Genomic DNA, 18,334 nt, shown 5'->3' on the forward strand with positions numbered 1-18,334 from the left:
GACTAAAGTGCACTCCCATGGGCACAGAATGTTCACTCCTTCAAAAGATGGCTAAAACAATCTTCCAGGCTTCCTCCTGTGACACAGCTACGTGGCCACTTCTTCAGCACACATTCTCAGGACTTCATGGGATTTTTACAGCATAGTCAATGTTCCCAGCACACTCTTAAGACCAAGACTCTGTCCGCTCTGCTGAGTTGTAATTTATTTTCTGACACGTTCTCCCCATGGCTTAGCGAATCCTCCTCAAGGGCCTTGCCCACTTCTACCCCCAAGAAGAAACACAACCTGGCCAAACCACACGCTGAGCCATACGCAACTCAAGTATACCACATGGTTCTTAGTTAAAGGACCTCTGCTGTAGTCACTTACACAGTCACGCTCCCAGGGCCTGCCACTGTTGTAACTAGCCGATTTCTGCCCCTGCCCCAATACCCACCCTTCCCAGTTCTGCATGGACTTGCAACCAAACACAGTTTGCATCGGGGTGCAGCTTCACTAACTTCAGAGAGACCCTACCAACCTACATTAGGGCAGCACTGGAATTAAAAATCTGGCCAACCCCAACATTTGAAGTATTTATGAGAAATAAAACCATAAAAAATTAAGTAACCTAGACAACATTACCCAAAAGCCAGTGGCACATCCCCAAGCTGCTGCCTTTCACTTGGACAACAAGAATACTGCCTGTGACATGAGCTAACCTGTGTCTTTCAAACTTCCTGGCACTGTGAAAAAAAAAAATCACCTTATCTCGATCATATTGCATGATGGTATGTTGCCACACGTTTTAATTACAGATTATGTAGACAAGCACAGTACATTGTATGCAAATTAAGCATGACCCCAGGCTCCTGCCAACTTGCTGATTTAGCTCTTGTTTTGACATTTCAGTTGTCTCAGTTACATTACTAAGGAGTCATGGAAAAAAAAGAGAAAAAAATACCAGTTAAAGGTTAAGGTAACTTTTAGCTCATCAACAAAGAAGAATTTCCCAACCTTAAGTTACTCCCAAGAGCAGAGATCAATAAAACTTTACTCACATAGTCATTACCATCATTTTAAACAACACATTTCCCTCATATTCTCAGAGCAATTGATGTGGCCCTTTTAATGCGACATCTTTTCCATGTCCTGTGTCACCACGCCCCTGCCCCATTCAGCAATGAGTCCACATTTTCCCTGTCTTCCTTTTGCTACTTAAGTACTTACAGAAGCCCTTCTTGTTGCCTTTGACAGCTCTCAACAGATTAAACTCCAGGTGGGCTTTGGCTTTCCTAACTGCATCTTGGACAGTGTTTCTGTATTCCTCCCAGGTCACCTGTCCCTGCATCCACCTTCTGTATACTTCCTTTTTGTGTTCGAGTTTTGCCAGGAGCAACTTGTTCATCCATGCAGGCTTTCTGGCATTTCTGCTTGACTTCCTGCTCTTTGGGATGGACTGCTCTTGAGCTTACAGGAATTGATCCTTGACTATCGGTCAGCTTTCTTGGACCCCTCTTCCCTCTAGGGCCCCATCCCATGGGACTCTTTCAAGCAGATCCCTGAAGAAGTCAAAGTCTGCTCTCCTATGTTTATTTCATTAAACATAATTGAATGCAACAGTACATTTTAATTTTCTGTTATTTTCTTTCTGAAATTCTCCTGTGGATCAGGAAGTTACCATCCCAGCCCGCACATCAGCTTTGATATTTAGAGTGGTATATGTTTTTTTCAAACAAAGGGTTAAACAGAAACAAAAAAATGCGTATTTTTGGCAGTCCGGCCAAGGTTACATTATAAGTTTATCATAATTTTCAGATCCACAAAAGAGTAAGCATTTGATGCATGTTCTTGCCTCCCTTTGCCCTATTTCCCCGTAATTCTTTTCTGGAGAGGCAAGGAAAAACCTTTTCTGTCTGAGTCTAAAGAGTTCTGCTCACCTGTCTTCATAGCAGAGGATTTCAAGGTTCACTTCTGTGCTTGAGCTGACATTTTCTGTAACAACTCTGTGAGTCCGTGCAGGCCTTTAGCCCTAACATCACTGTACTGCTGCACCACTTTCTACTCATCTAATTAAAAAAAGGCATGGGGCAGTTTTGCTTGCTTTTTCCATGTGTCTGAGTCCTGCTGCAAGTTTGCTGCCTTGATTTTTTTTTACTATTTTATTCCACTTGATTGTAGAGCTGTCTTCCTCTGCTCCAGGATTTCTTGACAACTTTTGTACACTTCTATCAAGCAGTCCAGACGTGGCTTGGAGCTCTAGAATTTAAGTCAAACAATAGAGAATCGGGCTCTGAACTGGCTGTAAAAGAGCTGGAAAGCTTTAACTTCCCGCTAGTGAGATTGTCAGGCAGAGAAAGGAATGTGGAGACAGCTAACACAAAGCTGACTATCAGAAGCATGTCATGTATAAGGAATGCAACAGCAAGGTATCTGTAGTTGATTAGCTTTCTCACATTAAGTCAATGGAGAACACAGTTCCCTTTTTACATGTTCATTGAGAAATAATCCATCAAACTCCAGGAGGTGTTTGATGTAAGCTGGTGATATGGGAATGCAAAGCCATTCCATAAGCCATACCTGCTCTGTGATGAAAAACGCCAGTCCCTAAAGCTCACAGGTCAAAACAAGCAGCACCATTCTGCAGTTAGCCTGAATCTCTCACCAAATCAGAAATCCTCTCCTTTCTCAACTCACAGTGACAGCATGGAAGAACATCCACACCTCTCAACCCATTAACCTATCTATTAGGCCATACTCCCTCTAGAGACCTACCAAACAGCAGATTTCCATACAGTAATCCACCATCATAGAAGACCTCCACCCTGAAAAATCTACCTTCAGGACAGGGAATTTAGACACCTGGCCCTTGGCCTCTGCTAGTACTGTCAACAAAAGGACAACGGAAGGTTAACTGAAAACATGAATTCATTTCACACAAACAGCGAATGGTGGTCAAAGTATAATGATTTTCCATCACTTCTAACCTGGACCAGATTAAAACCAGCAAGGAGGTGAAAGTTTCCCAGTCCCACAGTCCCTACAGTCCCATGACTTTTGAGCTCCCAAAACAGCATTACTGTGTAAAGTCCACCAAACGCCTCTCCTTGCAAGTGTTGCTTAAGAGAACAATAGGTCAATTCAGCACAGAAGTGCTCCTGGGCTCAGTGACACGGTGAATTGTATTTCTGAAGGCTGACATAACTTAGAGGAACCCAATGAAGGAGACGCAATAAAGTTACTAATTACTGCTCCTTCAAAACTAAGTAACATACTAACTTGCACGTTAAAGTGAGAATTACTGACAGGTAATGAATTGCAAACTGACATAGCTTTCTGTACCTCCTTTGCTGGTGGAGTCAACTCTACCAATACTAAGATATTTCCATGAAAATAAAACTGTTCAGAGTTGAGCTAGAAAAAAAAAGAGAAACTACACAAGTACCAGGCAGCCTCTTTGAAGATGGAAAGGAGCGTGTATAACTAAAACCAGGTTCCTGATTGCAGGTCTCTGGAATTTATTAGTTGTTGATTTCCAGCAAATCCATTTTTTTCCCTTGACTATGTGTGAAATACTTAACTTATATAATTGTTAGTAAAAGTCTTTACGATTGTGGGACTGAGTTAGCAGCAAGTATCAATGGAATAGTCTATTTATACTTGTAAGTATTTAGCTGAAGACTAACTGTATGCAGTCATAAACTGGATGTGGACTACAAAATGATAGTCACCAGCAGCAGGTGAATTAAGAAGGACAGAGAGGGCTTTAAACCTCACCTTAAACCTAAGGTGTGAGGTACCTCTGTACTGCTTACCACCACTCAAGGATCAGGGCACTGTTGTGTTAGGCATGTACACACAGAAAGAAAATCCATCCCAAAAATGGGATTACGAACGTCAGAAAAAGTTAGCAAGAGAAGAGAAAGGGGAGACAGGGCAATGGTAAAGCAAACAAGTTACTATACATTAAACAAATTGCTCACAGCTTGTACTGTGATCTTTGTCAATGGGTGGGACAGGGGAAGTCATTCTAATGCCAAGGTTTTTATGAGCACTTCTGGAACACAAATTTTTGAGAGAAAAATCAACTGCAGCACAGTGCCATAGTTATGATAGTAACACTGAGCAGAAGACTACACAGAAAGCTGTAGTCCTCAGTACCCTACGTGAGCCAAAGACTTCTAGTTCATGCAAACTCCTGGTTGGGTTCAGATTTACACAGCTCCCTGTTCTTTGAATGGAGGGCAAGTGACAAAACCATCCGCGGTACGTAGTTCTATGAGACTTCTAATACCACCCATTCCACAATGCTGTAAGACCCACCCTGAAGGCCTGGTCAGGGAAAGGCAACTGTAATCAGCTACCTGTAGTGGAACAAAGACACACTTAGACAACTGGCGCACACACGCAGACCACAGATCCGGATTTCTCCACCATTCGGTCAAACTCACCTGAAAGAGTGGCACAACCTCAGATATTCCCTGAGGATCTCCAGGGTCCTGGAGGAGGATGCACAGGTAGTAGACAACTTTTTGCTACAAGACAAACAGACAAAATCATCGGACTTTGAAAATGCTATCAAAGTGCCTGGAGCTATCACAGAAAGAGGATCTGTTTCAACTCATTGGGCTGAAGGCCAATCATCCCAGCCCACAGTCAAGTCTACAAATTTATATTTATAGCTTTCCGCCCTTCACACAATAAAAAAATAATTTAACCTGTAGTTTTTAACCTGAAAAGAACACACACATGCTGGAAGAGTAAGGTCTGCTTTTCTACAGGAACTTTGCAGAAAACTCCAGCAACAGGAAAAATCATCTCTTGTGTTGTCTATCTTCTTATCTCTGTCTTGACTACTTACAGAGTTTGGCATCAGGATTTGTAAGAACAGTACAACACAAAGAACTAAAACCACTAGCTCAGTGGCATTATCTAAGGGATGGATTTGGCTTTTTGAGGTTATTTATTTGGCTTGAGTTCTCCTTTAAAGGTGAGAGAACAGATAAGAGAATAAAGAGAGAAATCTGAAACAAAGCTCCTGATGTCAGTAAAGCTATGGATGGTGCTCTGTTTAATTGCTCTGGTAAATCACGCTCACAAAAATATACTGGATGTGAGTGTGCCCACAGATACACAAGAAGAAAGACTGTGTATGATTACCATATGGATAGCTTCATTGATAACCACATCCTTCACTTGACCCATCTCAATGAAGGTTGTGCTCTCTTTCCCTGAAGCATAGGATGAAGTCACCTGAATGCCGAGTGAGCCGATGACCAGTAGGGACTCCTGGTCAATTTTCACGAAGTGCAGGTATATGATCAGGCCAATCAGCGTGATGAAGATAGCAGCAGAAAGCACCATACTGTTCTGTAACACAAGCCAAGCAAAGGCAGAGCTCTGGTCTTACAATTAATTGAACACGGCTTTAGAGAAAGTAATGTTGCACAGTAAATTATAATATTAAAGCTACAGTTACAAGGCCATTTTACTTAGGTGGAGTCCTTTTATTCACCTGGCTGGCTGAAATATGTGTAATGAGATTTAAATCAGTCTTCACAGTATGGTCTGAAACAATTGGGAGCTGAAACTGAAAACTGCACGAAAATTCTATTCCCTTGTAAATTTACTGCAGAAATCTCAACCAAATCCAGCTAGTTACATCCATGACAGCGTATTATACACATGTCTATAGAGATGATGTCACTGACAGAGAAGTGTTGTGAAAAGTTTACTAGAACTGAGGGTGGAGTCTCCGAGGGGAAGAAAAATCTTTTTGGAAAAACCACTGGCCTAGTGGTTTTCTTCTTGCAAACTGCAAGTCTAAACTTGTTCAAACCTCGTCTCTCTTCCTGCCTTAAATACCAATCTAAAGAACATCTGCTTTCTCCTGTGCTTTGTCTGAGGACGAATGTCTTTTGCATGCTCGGGATTGCTGTTACATAAAATAATATATAACTGATGAAGCTGTAGTCAACAATAAGTCATCTGAAGACCTGGTAATAAATCCTAAAGGTCATAGAATCATAGAATCATTGAGGTTGGAAAAGACCTCTAAGATCATCGAGTCCAACCATTGACCCAACACCACCATGCTCACTAAACCATGTCCCTAAGCGCCTCATCTACTCGTCTTTTAAATACCTCCAGGGATGGGGACTCAACCACTTCCCTGGGCAGCCTGTTCCAATGTTTAACCACTCTTTCAGGAAAGACATTTTTCCTTACATCCAATCTAAACCTCCCCTGGCACAACTTGAGGCCGTTTCCTCTCGTCCTATTGCTTGTTACTTGGGAGAAGAGACCAACACCCACCTCACTACAACCTCCTTTCAGGTAGTTGTAGAGAGCGATGAGGTCTCCCCTCAGCCTCCTTTTCTCCAGGCTAAACAACCCCCGTTCCCTCAGCCGCTCCTCATAAGACTTGTTCTCCAGACCCCTCACCAGCCTCGTTGCCCTTCTCTGGACACGCTCCAGCACCTCAACATCCTTCTTGTAGTAAAGGGCCCAAACGTATAGGGTCCGTGAGGGGTCCACAACGTATAACCTATTTCTGGGACATGTTTTAGAGAGCTCCAGGCTGCATACCCATGAATCAAAGTTATAACTGAGACGTCCTAAAGGACCAGAACTGCATGGCCCTACCACTCAAGCTGGGCCTATACCACCACGTGAGTGGCCACATTCAAACAGAACAGATACAGGACTTCTCCAAAAGTTTGTCATGGTGGAAAAAAAAAAGTCATGAATTACAGACACTGAAATCCACACAGAGAGAGACTGTCAGATCTGGCTTTCTGGCAGAAAGGAAGGATTGCAGTCACTTGTGTACAAGCTGCATGAGCACACGTAAAACCAAGCAGGAGGACAGTGGTAGTAACCACTGGCTGGGGTGTATGCTTTTCTAACAGATAAAACTCAGACACAGCTTCTCTTCCAGCTAGAGGAACGTGAACCATCTTCGTATCAGAAACCTACCAACTGACTCACGTCACAATCTCTGTCTTCATTCCTTGGGAAAGATTATTGAAAAAATTGAAGTGCAACAGTCATAACATTGGTCACAGTGACCAGCTTCTTTGGTCAAGCTACTAACTTCAATCTGGAGATGACTGGTCTGGGTCGACAAGCTGGTCCTTCCCTGCAAGTATGGGTCACAGATCAGATATCTAAACTAATACTTTTGGATTTATCAGCAGCTTTTGAAATCTATACTGCCAAGGTCTTACTGCCTCAGCTGTGAAACGTGAGCAAGCAGATGACATTCACGGTGCAGTGCTCTCTAAGTCACTCAGGAAAATCTCTTTGGGGATTAACAATCACTCACCTTCTTCAATATATCCTTTATTCCAGATTCCCGCAACTCATCTCTCCAAATAAACATCTGTTATTTGGACTCACAAGAATGCGCTAGGCATCACTCAACACCCATACATACATCTACCCTATCCCGGGAAGAGGCTACAAACCAACAGAGGCATCCGAGAAGCCACCAAGAGCACCTGGGTTGCAGCCTGTGGGCCCTCGGACGCTGGCTAGCACTGACACCGAGTACAAAGGAATATTGAAGAGACATCTGGTTCTCTTCACTGGACATAATGTAGCCAAGCTTGACATATTCTCTGAATAGATAAGCCAAACATTCAGTAGGGGTTTACTCTGTGCAGTAGGGGTATACTCTCTGGATAGATAAGCTAAACATTCAGTAGGACAGAAGACCTTGAAACTTTGTAGATAAGAAAGTGATGCTGAAGACAGCTAGTTTGTGAAGGTAAAAGTGTGCAAACCGAGCCAAAGAACGAACTGTGCATGCGCAAGAACTGAGTTCAACTAGCAGTCATGGTGAGGAAGACTATCGACGACCACCAGAGGACCCTGAAAGACCACCAATGGACATAAGAGCGCATGTGTAAAGACTTTTACATATGTTAATGAACTAACATTAATATGTTAATCATGCCTCGGAAAACTAATGAATATGTATATTTTGACTGTACTTAACTCCTATAGTTAAGCAGCTCGGCGCGCACATTAGGTGGAGTGATCCCCTGTGCGTCCGGCGCCGCAATAAAGAATGCCTGCTTTCTAAAACTCCAAATTGAGTCTTAGAGAGTTTTTCATCTGCCGACTTACGGTAACAGTTTTGGCGACCCAGATGGGACACAGCTCTTGAGCCTCGACGGATCCTGGGATCGCGGAACCTCAGCCGGCACCGAGGGATTCTCGGAGAGGACTTCTCCCGATCCCCGGACCGAAGAGCCCCTGAGCGAAGACTACTGCTTTGTGAGTAATAAGGCATTCTTTCGGAAATTTGGTTACCTGCCCGTCAGACGCAGCGAAAGCTCCGCAGGGTTGGGTTTAGGACCCGGGTAGGGGCTAGTCCCCGTTTGGTAGGGGTTAAATGTCCCCGTTTGGTAGGGGTTAAATGTCCCCGTTTGGTTTGGAAGGGGTTAAAGTCCCCGTTTGATTTAAAAGGGATTAGAATTCCTGCTAGCAACCGCGGTAACAAATATTGTAAGAACTTGTCTATTATTGCAAGTATTGTCTGTTTGTTATAGTTCATCTGTTTGTTATAGTGATTGGTTATTTGTGTTGTTGTATGAAAGACTTGTCTGTGTGTGTGATTCCCTGTGTATAAAATGGGTGCCGGACCATCCACGGGTGAGGGAATTTTAAAGAAATCACCTTTGGGTTGTATTTTAATACATTGGAAACAAATTGCAGGATCCCCTGGTGGGGTCACAAGAAGGGATGATCTAATTAAGTATTGTAATCAATGGTGGCCACTATATAAACTAGAAGATGGAGAAAAGTGGCCAAGGAATGGTACTTTGAATTATAATACCCTGTTACAACTAATGCTGTTTCTGAGGAGAGAAGGAAAATGGGATGAGATATTGTATGCTGATATGTTCTTTACATTGAGGCAGCATCCTGAGTGGCAAAAGAAGTGTGGAATTAATTTGGCCCCAACTGATCCTTTGGTATTGGCATTGGAAAAGGATGAACGAGAGAGAGAAAAAGGGAAAGTGTTAAAAAGGTGTTGTTCGGCATGTAGTATTGGACAGAGATGTTTGAAGTTGACTCAGAAAGAGCAGGAAGAGGATTTAGAGATGTTAGTGGCTCCGGGATTGAGGCAGAGATCCCAAAATCATGGATTTGAGCCCTTCAGGGTGGAGGGCGAATCGGACGATGAGTCTGAGAGAGGCGCTACAAGGGCCACGCCGGTGGCAAGGAGAACTCGTAACCGACAGGGAACCGTGTTGCAAGCTCCGTTAAGGCAAGCAGTAGGGAATGAGGGTCCAGTTGTAGTAAAAGTGCCTTTTTCGATCACAGATTTAAACAACTGGAAAATAGCTGCCGGCAATTATAGAGATGATTCTGATCGAGTGGCCAGTGCCTTTGAAATGATGATAAAAACTCAGGATCCAGATTGGAAAGATATTGAAGTTATCATGCAAGTATTGTTTGATAGTACAGAAAGGGAAATGATTCGTAAAACAGCTAGAACTCAGGTAGAAGCTCAAATAGCTGCGGGAACACTGCAGGGACAAATGGAGCATCATTTCCCTTCAGCTGATCCTGCATGGGATCCAAATGATAATGGAGAAAAATTATTACTGACTCAATATCAAAAATGGGTCCTATTTGGGATAAGGAATGCTATACCTAAAGCAATAAACTGGTCAAAATTATATGAAATTAAACAAGACAAGAAGGAGTCACCCACAGACTTCTTAAATAAGTTAAAAGAAGCAGCCCGAAAATATACAACACTAGATCCTGAATCAGAAGAGGGAAAGAGTCAATTGGCAACTTTATTTATTGGACAATCTGCAGACGACATTCGCAGGAAATTACAGAAACTACAAGGGGCAGATGCTAGAGATTTGGGAAAGCTTTTAGATCGGGCTTGGTTAATATATAGAAACAGAGACCAGCAAAAAGAAAAAGGGAATGCTAGGCTAATCGCAGCATTGGAAGGAGTTCGTGGTTCACAAGGAGGCCAAAGAAGAGACGGATTTGGGGGGGGTCGACATCGGGAAGGTCGCAGTAGGGGATACTCTAGACCCCCATTAGGAAAAACTCAATGTGCTTATTGTAGGAAGGAGGGACATTGGAAACAAGAATGTCCGTTGTTACAAAAAAATGGAAAGTCTGAAACCTCTATATTAAACATAGAAATGGAAGACTGAAGGAAACCGGAGGAATCTTCCCCAGCAGAGCCTCTGGTTAAAATTAAGCTGGGGGAAGATGAAACTGAAATAGAATGTTTAATTGATACAGGAGCTACTTATTCGGTTTTGAATACAAAGAAACATGAGTTAGGATATGATACTGTAAGAATTATTGGTGCGACAGGAAAGCCGGAGACGCGGCCCTTCTTTAAACCTCTAAAATTTAAAATTGGAAAACAATGGGTAACGCATCAGTTTTTGTATCTACCAGGTGCACCAAAACCTTTAATAGGCCGAGATCTACTAGAAAAACTAGAAGCTGAAATAAAGTTTAAGAATGGAGAAGTAGAAGTGTCAATACCTGAATCTAAATTTGTCCAAGCTTCAATATTATTATTGCAGGAAATTGAGCAAGTGAAAAGGAAAATCCCGACTGAAGTTGAAGATGCAGTGATCCCTATTGTCTGGGCAGGAGAAATACCTGGAAAATCAAAGAGGGCTGAACCCGTAAGAATAGACCTTATACCAGGATCAACACCGGTAAGATTGAAACAGTATCCCTTAAAATTAGAAGCTAAACTTGGTTTGGTACCTATTATACAAAAGTTTTTGAAATATGGGTTATTAAGAGAATGTGAATCTAAGTATAATACTCCGATTTTACCTGTTAAGAAGGCCGATGGAAAATCTTACAGATTAGTCCAGGATTTGAGAGCAGTAAACCAAATTGTCCAAGATATATATCCAGTAGTGGCAAATCCATATACACTATTAACCGCACTCACCGAGGAACAGGGGTGGTTTACAGTTTTAGATTTAAAAGATGCCTTTTTCTGTGTCCCACTTGATTCCGGAAGCCAGGAATTGTTTGCCTTTGAATGGGAGAATCCTGAGACTGGAAGGAAAACCCAGTACACTTGGACTGTATTACCGCAAGGATTCAAAAATAGTCCGACAATCTTTGGAAATCAACTAGCAAAAGAATTAGAATTATGGAGACAAGAAAACAGAAATGGAGTAATGCTACAGTATGTCGACGATATACTAATAGCTGGGAACTCCCGAGAGGAATGCTTGGAATTGACAGTCAGTTTATTAAATTTCCTCGGACTTAGTGGTTACCGAGTGTCAAAAGGAAAGGCCCAAATTGCACAGGAAACTGTAATATATTTGGGCTTTGAAATTCTGAGGGGACAGAGACAATTAAGTAATGAAAGGAAAGAAGCTATTTGTCAGCTTCCAGAACCTCGAAATGTTCATGAGTTGAGAACCTTTTTAGGAATGGTGGGATGGTGTCGTTTATGGATTGCTAACTATGGACTGATGGTAAAACCCTTGTATGAATTATTGAAGTCATCAAAAGGTTCCCTGCAATGGTCAAATGAAGATCGAAATGCATACATTCAACTCAAAAGAGCTCTGATGAAGGCCCCAGCTTTGGGACTGCCTAATTTAGAAAAGCCATTTGAATTATTTACTCATGAAAGACAAGCAATAGCCCTTGGAGTTTTAACCCAGCGGTTGGGGGAATATAAAAGGGCTGTGGCCTACTTTTCTAAACAACTTGATCCGGTGAGCCAAGGATGGCCGAGTTGCCTAAGAGCAGTAGCTGCAACAGTGTTATTAATACAGGAGGCTCGAAAACTTACTATGGGACAAAAGATAACTGTTTATGTTCCACACATGGTGACCACAGTATTGGACCAGAAGGGTGGACATTGGTTGTCTCCTAGTAGAATGCTAAAATATTAAGTAGTACTAATAGAACTAGATGATGTGACCTTAAAGACTACTACTGTGATTAATCCTGCCATGTTTCTCTCAACTCGACAAGAAGGCGGCAAACCGGAACATGACTGTCTGCAGACCATTGAGGAAGTCTATTCAAGCAGACCCGATTTAAAGGATGTTCCCTTGCAGAATCCAGATTGGGAGCTATACACGGACGGCAGCAGCTTTATGAAAGAAGGAAAGCGGGTATCAGGATATGCAATCACCACCGTCGAAATGGTGGTGGAAGCACAAGCGCTGCCCACCAAGACGTCAGCTCAGAAGGCCGAACTGATAGCTCTCACCCGAGCTCTACAGTTAAGTGCAAATAAGTGTGTGAATATTTGGACAGATTCTAAATATGCTTTTGGAGTAGTACATGCACATGGAGCAATTTGGAAGGAAAGAGGATTGTTATCCTCACAAGGTACGGAGATAAAGCATAAAGAAGAGATCTTGAGCCTACTGGAGAGCATAAAGGCTCCGGCTGCTGTAGCTGTTATGCATTGTAAAGCTCATCAGTCGGGACAAACCGCTCAGGACCGAGGAAATAAGCTGGCTGATTTGGCCGCAAAGCGGGCTGCAGAAAAAGGCATAGAAGAAAATGTATTAGCAATAGTGCCAGGAAAAAGAATCTCCCTTCAAGAAAACCCTATTTACGATAAACAAGATAAAAGATTAATCGAAACTTTACAAGCAGAAAGGCGAGAAGACGGATGGGCAGTTACACCTACAGGTTTAGTAGTAATACCGCATTCCCTTATGAATAGTTTAGTAAAGGAAGAACATAACACTGTGCACTGGGGGACTGAAAATTTGTTAAAACATTTACAGAAGTCGGTTATTAGCAGAAATATGGTGGAAATTATTAAATCAGTCACACAAAGATGTGAGTTATGTTGTAAAAACAACCCAAAAACACAGAATAAAATTCAATTTGGAAAAACTATGGAGGGACAGGCACCTGGGGAGTATTGGCAAATAGATTTTACTGAATTGCCAAGAAAAGGAGGGCTAAAGTATTTGTTAGTCCTTGTGGATACATATACAGGATGGCCTGAGGCCTTTCCATGTCGCACCAATAAAGCAAAAGAAGTAGTAAAAATATTATTAAAAGAAATAATCCCAAGATTTGGAGTACCTTTAGGGATGTCATCGGATAGGGGTCCACATTTTGTAGCCAAAGTAGTTACTGAAATAAGCAGACTGTTAGATATTAGTTGGGATTTACATACCCCTTATAGGCCTCAATCTAGTGGTAAGGTAGAAAGAATGAATTGTACCCTCAAGACTCAGTTAAGTAAGATATGTCAGGAAACCTCGATAAACTGGACACAGGCTTTGCCTCTAGCTTTGCTAAGAATTAGAGTCCAGCCACGAGGTAGGCAACACTTCAGCCCATACGAATTGATGTATGGACGACCGTACCAAATGCCTGGACTGCCAGGAGAGATGCGAATACAAGGGGAGAATGATGCAAGAAATTACTTGATTGCTCTTGGGAAAGTTTTACAAAAACTAAATAAATATGTAGTCTTGAATAAATCTCTAGGTCTTGATTCCCCAGCGCATCCATTCCAGCCCGGAGATTGGGTATACATTAAATCATGGACTTCTGAACCACTACAAGAAAAATGGAAAGGACCATTTCAAATCTTGTTAACTACACATACAGCAGTTAAACTAGAAGGAAAAGGACCGTGGATTCACTACTCTCGAATTAAGAAAGCTCCTGTAGAATGGAAAGTGGAATCAAGATCACCTCTTCGACTAGTAGTTAAGAGAATATCTGGGAGTAATAGAACTTAATTCAATCTATGGTAGCAGCAGTTATAAGAGAAGGGGAAGAGGGCACCTTACCCACCGAAATTCGAAAGGTAATTTGGGATAATGCAACTAAATTTGAGAAAGAATTCCAATCCTGGTGGTACTTAGTTAATTTCACTTTTGATCCCATCAACAATAAGGCCACAGCTTTTGTCTTAACAATTCACAATGCTTCAGTATACACCATATACCCAATCATTGCATTAGGATTAAATCACAATGGAACTATACTCTATCCATCAGAACATAGAGTATGAGCCCAACAGAATGGAAACAAATGGCAAACTGTTGATGTTAACGCATGTGTTGTACGGGAACAGCAAGGATTTATTTGTGAGAGTAACACCAATAAAGCCCAAGACATTTGTCTTGACACTGAACAAAGTGTTTGTCACTTTGAAATACATCCTGATGAGACACCTAACACTATACTCATATATATTGGAAAAGGATGTGTTTGTATGAGAACCCCTTGTGACTGTATATTTGTGGATAGCGTTACTGTAGATACAAGCAATCACTCAAATATTTGTGTCTGTAACTTTACTAACATTATAGGATGCGACTTTAATTATTCAGCTCCTGTTACATCTTATCAATTACTGCAATCTAATTATACATTGAGTGAAGATTTATTACCTACCCCCATCGGAATGGATCTCACATTGGTGAAGAAACTACTGCAACATAATGACCTGTGTCAATTACTAGAACGGGCCCAAGACAATGGACGCAAAACTCTAATCACCGTTCACCATGATACAGAAGAGATACACCATGTCTTGGAAAGAGTAAAGAAGGATGGAGAACACCACTGGTGGGAAACTCTTCTTGGATGGTCACCGACTGCAACGGGAGTGTTTAACCTTATGCTTCATCCAATTATAGTCTTACTAACTCTAACTGTAGTATGCCTGTTACTTGTAGTTATATTGTATACAAAGGTTTGGTACATGATGAAACGAATAACCCAACTTGACATATACTAACCCTGTCTACTATAGCTTTGTCAACTCTCTTAATGAGATGAGGATTGTAGCTTGCTAGCTACGAATCCTCAAAAGAAAAGGAGGGATTGACACCGAGTACAAAGGAATATTGAAGAGACATCTGGTTCTCTTCACTGGACATAATGTAGCCAAGCTTGACATATTCTCTGAATAGATAAGCCAAACATTCAGTAGGGGTTTACTCTGTGCAGTAGGGGTATACTCTCTGGATAGATAAGCTAAACATTCAGTAGGACAGAAGACCTTGAAACTTTGTAGATAAGAAAGTGATGCTGAAGACAGCTAGTTTGTGAAGGTAAAAGTGTGCAAACCGAGCCAAAGAACGAACTGTGCATGCGCAAGAACTGAGTTCAACTAGCAGTCATGGTGAGGAAGACTATCGACGACCACCAGAGGACCCTGAAAGACCACCAATGGACATAAGAGCGCATGTGTAAAGACTTTTACATATGTTAATGAACTAACATTAATATGTTAATCATGCCTCGGAAAACTAATGAATATGTATATTTTGACTGTACTTAACTCCTATAGTTAAGCAGCTCGGCGCGCACATTAGGTGGAGTGATCCCCTGTGCGTCCGGCGCCGCAATAAAGAATGCCTGCTTTCTAAAACTCCAAATTGAGTCTTAGAGAGTTTTTCATCTGCCGACTTACGGTAACAGCACAGCTCTCTCTTTTTCACCACATACTCATCACTATCTACCACCTTGCCGTTCCCAGAGCACAGAGGCCCAGGATACGCAGAGACCGCCTTTCCACTGGCTCTAACCACCTTCCTTGACCCGCGTTGCCCACGTCCTAGGAGCAGCTCGGCAAAGGCTGCATGGCTCCCTCCAGGCCAGCGGGCTTTGGGGACACACACTGCCACCGAGCCTCTCGGATGCCAACCACAGCCCCTGATTACCCCCCGGTATTTCAGTAGGACACGCGCGCAGGGGCGCAGCCGGCTCAGGGCTGGGCCCCCGGGTCACCCCTCGGCGCTTGAGCCGCAGAGAGGTCCGAAGGGCGGCAGGAAGGGGCGAGGCCTGTGCGCCGCGGCCCGGGGGGTGGTCGGTACCTCGCTGAGCACGAAGAGCGCGTAGGCCGCCAGCCAGACGGCGGAGGTGACGGCGCTGAGCGAGCGGAGCTGCAGGCGGGGGCAGCGCACCGCCAGCTCCCGGCAGGAGGCGCTGTGCTGGCGACGCCGCAGCACGATGGGCGCCCCCGACGCCGAGCGGTACGGCCGCTCCTCCATACCGCCTCACCGGAACCACAGAAAAGCAGCCTAGAGCGGCCCGCCCGGCTCGATGGAACCGCCCAACCACACGCTTCCGGCGCTTCGCGCGCCGCGGGAAGGGGTGGGTGGTTCGGCCCGGCGGGCGGGTGGCCCGCTCCTCCCCCCTCCCCCCCGCGCGCTCGCGGGGCGCGTGAGCGCCTCGTGCGACCGGCGCGTGCGCGCGGGGCGCGAAGCCGTCGCCGCGGCCCCGGAATGTCGGGCGGCGCTGTTTCCGCCGGGCCGCCCCGGGCCCGGCTCCGCGGCGGAGCCGGGGTCGGCCGTGCGGGCGTCGGCCCGGCGCGGCCCGCCCTGAGCGCGGCGCGGAGCCGCGGCGTTAGCGCGGCCGCGCGGGAGAAGCCTTAGCTGAGGTGAGCTCAGGGAAAGCTCTTCAAGCCTGGCTCTCCAAATGGCGTCTCCCTGGCAGCCTCCCCTGCAGTGAGTACGCAGCCGCTTGCTGCGGCGCCGCGCCCCAGCCCTCGCCCTGTCCGGAGGGTGGTGCCGCTGGATGGTCTCGCTCGGTTAAACCTCGCCAGGTGTCTTTCCTTCATCCATCCTGATCGACATCAGGCGCTTCTGCGGTTTGCAGGTGTTGATAACTCATTGCTTGCTTCCTCTCTTTTTTTAACAACAGTTTTAAACGACGCAGGTTTTAGTGGTGGTGCGTATGTCTTGCCATGATGAAGAGAGACGGGTTTTTTTCCCCATTTGCCTTTACCAAGTCCTACTACATAAATGTATCTTTTTGTCTGTACCATCCTTTACTACAGGCTTTTTTGGTTTTTTTTCAGTAAGTTTGTTTTCAAAGTTCAAAGCAGCGTTTTCTGGTTCCTTGCCGTCCAAGTACAGCAGACAATGAACTGCAGAGACGGAGGAGAAAATGTTGAAGTTAAACAGAGGGTAAAGGAAGTTTATAGATGGAGTGAAAGTGGAAAAAACCAATAAATTGAAATCAGAGTTACGGGGTTTTTAAAAAAGGGAAGAAATGTTTGCAATGACAGGTGGGAAGGACAGAAGTAAATAAATAGGAGTTCTGGTATGACGACCTAGGAGATGGGGACAGGGAGAAAGGGAAAGAAAAATCGGCATAGGGGGTAGGAGAAGAAAAAGCAATGTGAAGAGCGAGAAGGTCAGTGACGAGGGAGAAGAAGTGTGAGCTCCTGGAGGAGCGGTAATGGTAATTCACATTAACAAAAAGACGTGGGAAGTTACTGAGATACAGAGGCGAGGGGAGGGCTTGGAAATCTTCAGAGGAAAAAGCAAAAGTGTGCGTGGATTTTTTTTCGTGCCACTGGCAAGTCCCAGTTGAACCATGTTTGGATTCTGTCATCTCTCTTCTCATGAATGCTGCCAGCCTGTCTTTCAAACGTGTATGTAAGGTTGCACATTTGACAGTAGGAGTCATGTTGCCTTGTCACAGAAGGGAAAGATGGAGGTATTTACTAGTTTTTAAATCATTTCTTAGTCTGTAATCCTTCGAATGCGCTGTGAATAGGAACAGTGAGAGCTTTCAGAACTTGTGAATCATCTCAGGCCAAGACACCCTGAGATCAGATATTCAAGGCAGGTGCTGGAGAGGTGGCTTTTTTAGTGCTTTGTCAAGGTTATCACATGAAGAGCGTCACCCCAGTTTTTCTTCAGCAAAGCCAAGGAGTAGCGTTTCTGCGAGGCGGCTCTGGGGAGCTCAGCATGGCCAGCCAGGGAGCTCGGCTGAGGTGGTGTGTGGGTACTGCCGTCCTCCCCGTGTGCGATTGCCCCTAGGGCAGTTACGAGTTCCGCCATTTCACACCAAGATCCATGCCTCCGGGGCCTGGTCTCTTGCAGCGGCCGAAGGGGGAGTGCCAAGGGAAGGGGTGTTCCCTGGGACCTCTCGCAGCAGGCGCTGCGTGCTGTTCCGGTGCCCCCAGCCCCGGGCTTGGCCCGTGCTTCGTGCCTGTCCTCTCGGCAGGGCGAGGAGAGCCGGTGTGGCACCTGACCCGGGGGACCGCGTGGAGGAGGCCATGAAGGGGCCGCAGCCCGCCGCCCCGGGGTGGCCTGGCAGCTCTACCTGCCACCGGCAGCGAGGTGAGGCGGCCCGGGGTCCTCGCGGGGAGGTGGCGCTTGGGAGTAGGAAAACCCCGGCGAGAAGGAGGTGGACCGGGCGCGGCGTTAGTCCGCGGTAGGTGTGAGGCCGGGCGGGAGGAGAGGGAGGGGAGCCCCGGGGGCGGCGCGGGGCGTTGGCCGTTGCGGAGGAGCCGTTGGCCGCCCCGCTCTGGCGGGCGCTGCCCCTCCCCCCGGGCCGTCGCGCGCTGAGCCGCGTGCGCCGCGGGGGG

The 18,334-nt window shown here is 45.0% G+C and overlaps 1 protein-coding gene across 4 annotated transcripts; it reads right to left on the reverse strand.

The window, feature by feature from the left end:
* Window positions 1–763: 763 nt before the first annotated feature.
* PIGH (phosphatidylinositol glycan anchor biosynthesis class H) lies at window positions 764–16,061 on the reverse strand. Of its 4 annotated transcripts, XR_012995906.1 has the most exons (5): window positions 15,828–16,051; window positions 5,143–5,352; window positions 4,434–4,517; window positions 1,923–2,241; window positions 764–911 (listed from the first exon to the last, which is right to left on the reverse strand). XR_012995906.1 is itself a non-coding variant. In XM_076344844.1 (4 exons), the coding sequence occupies exons 1-4, from the start codon at window positions 16,002–16,004 to the stop codon at window positions 2,140–2,142; spliced, it is 480 nt and encodes a 159-aa protein (XP_076200959.1). In that variant the 5' UTR covers window positions 16,005–16,057; the 3' UTR covers window positions 764–2,139. The 4 variants fall into 4 exon arrangements, 3 of the variants coding, with proteins under 3 accessions (XP_076200959.1, XP_076200957.1, XP_076200958.1); XM_076344844.1 differs by having other exon boundaries at window positions 764–2,241; window positions 5,236–5,352; window positions 15,828–16,057; XM_076344842.1 differs by having other exon boundaries at window positions 764–2,241.
* Window positions 16,062–18,334: the final 2,273 nt, after the last annotated feature.

The sequence above is a fragment of the Aptenodytes patagonicus genome, chromosome 7, assembly GCF_965638725.1.
Source record: "Aptenodytes patagonicus chromosome 7, bAptPat1.pri.cur, whole genome shotgun sequence".
NCBI lineage: Eukaryota > Metazoa > Chordata > Aves > Sphenisciformes > Spheniscidae > Aptenodytes > Aptenodytes patagonicus.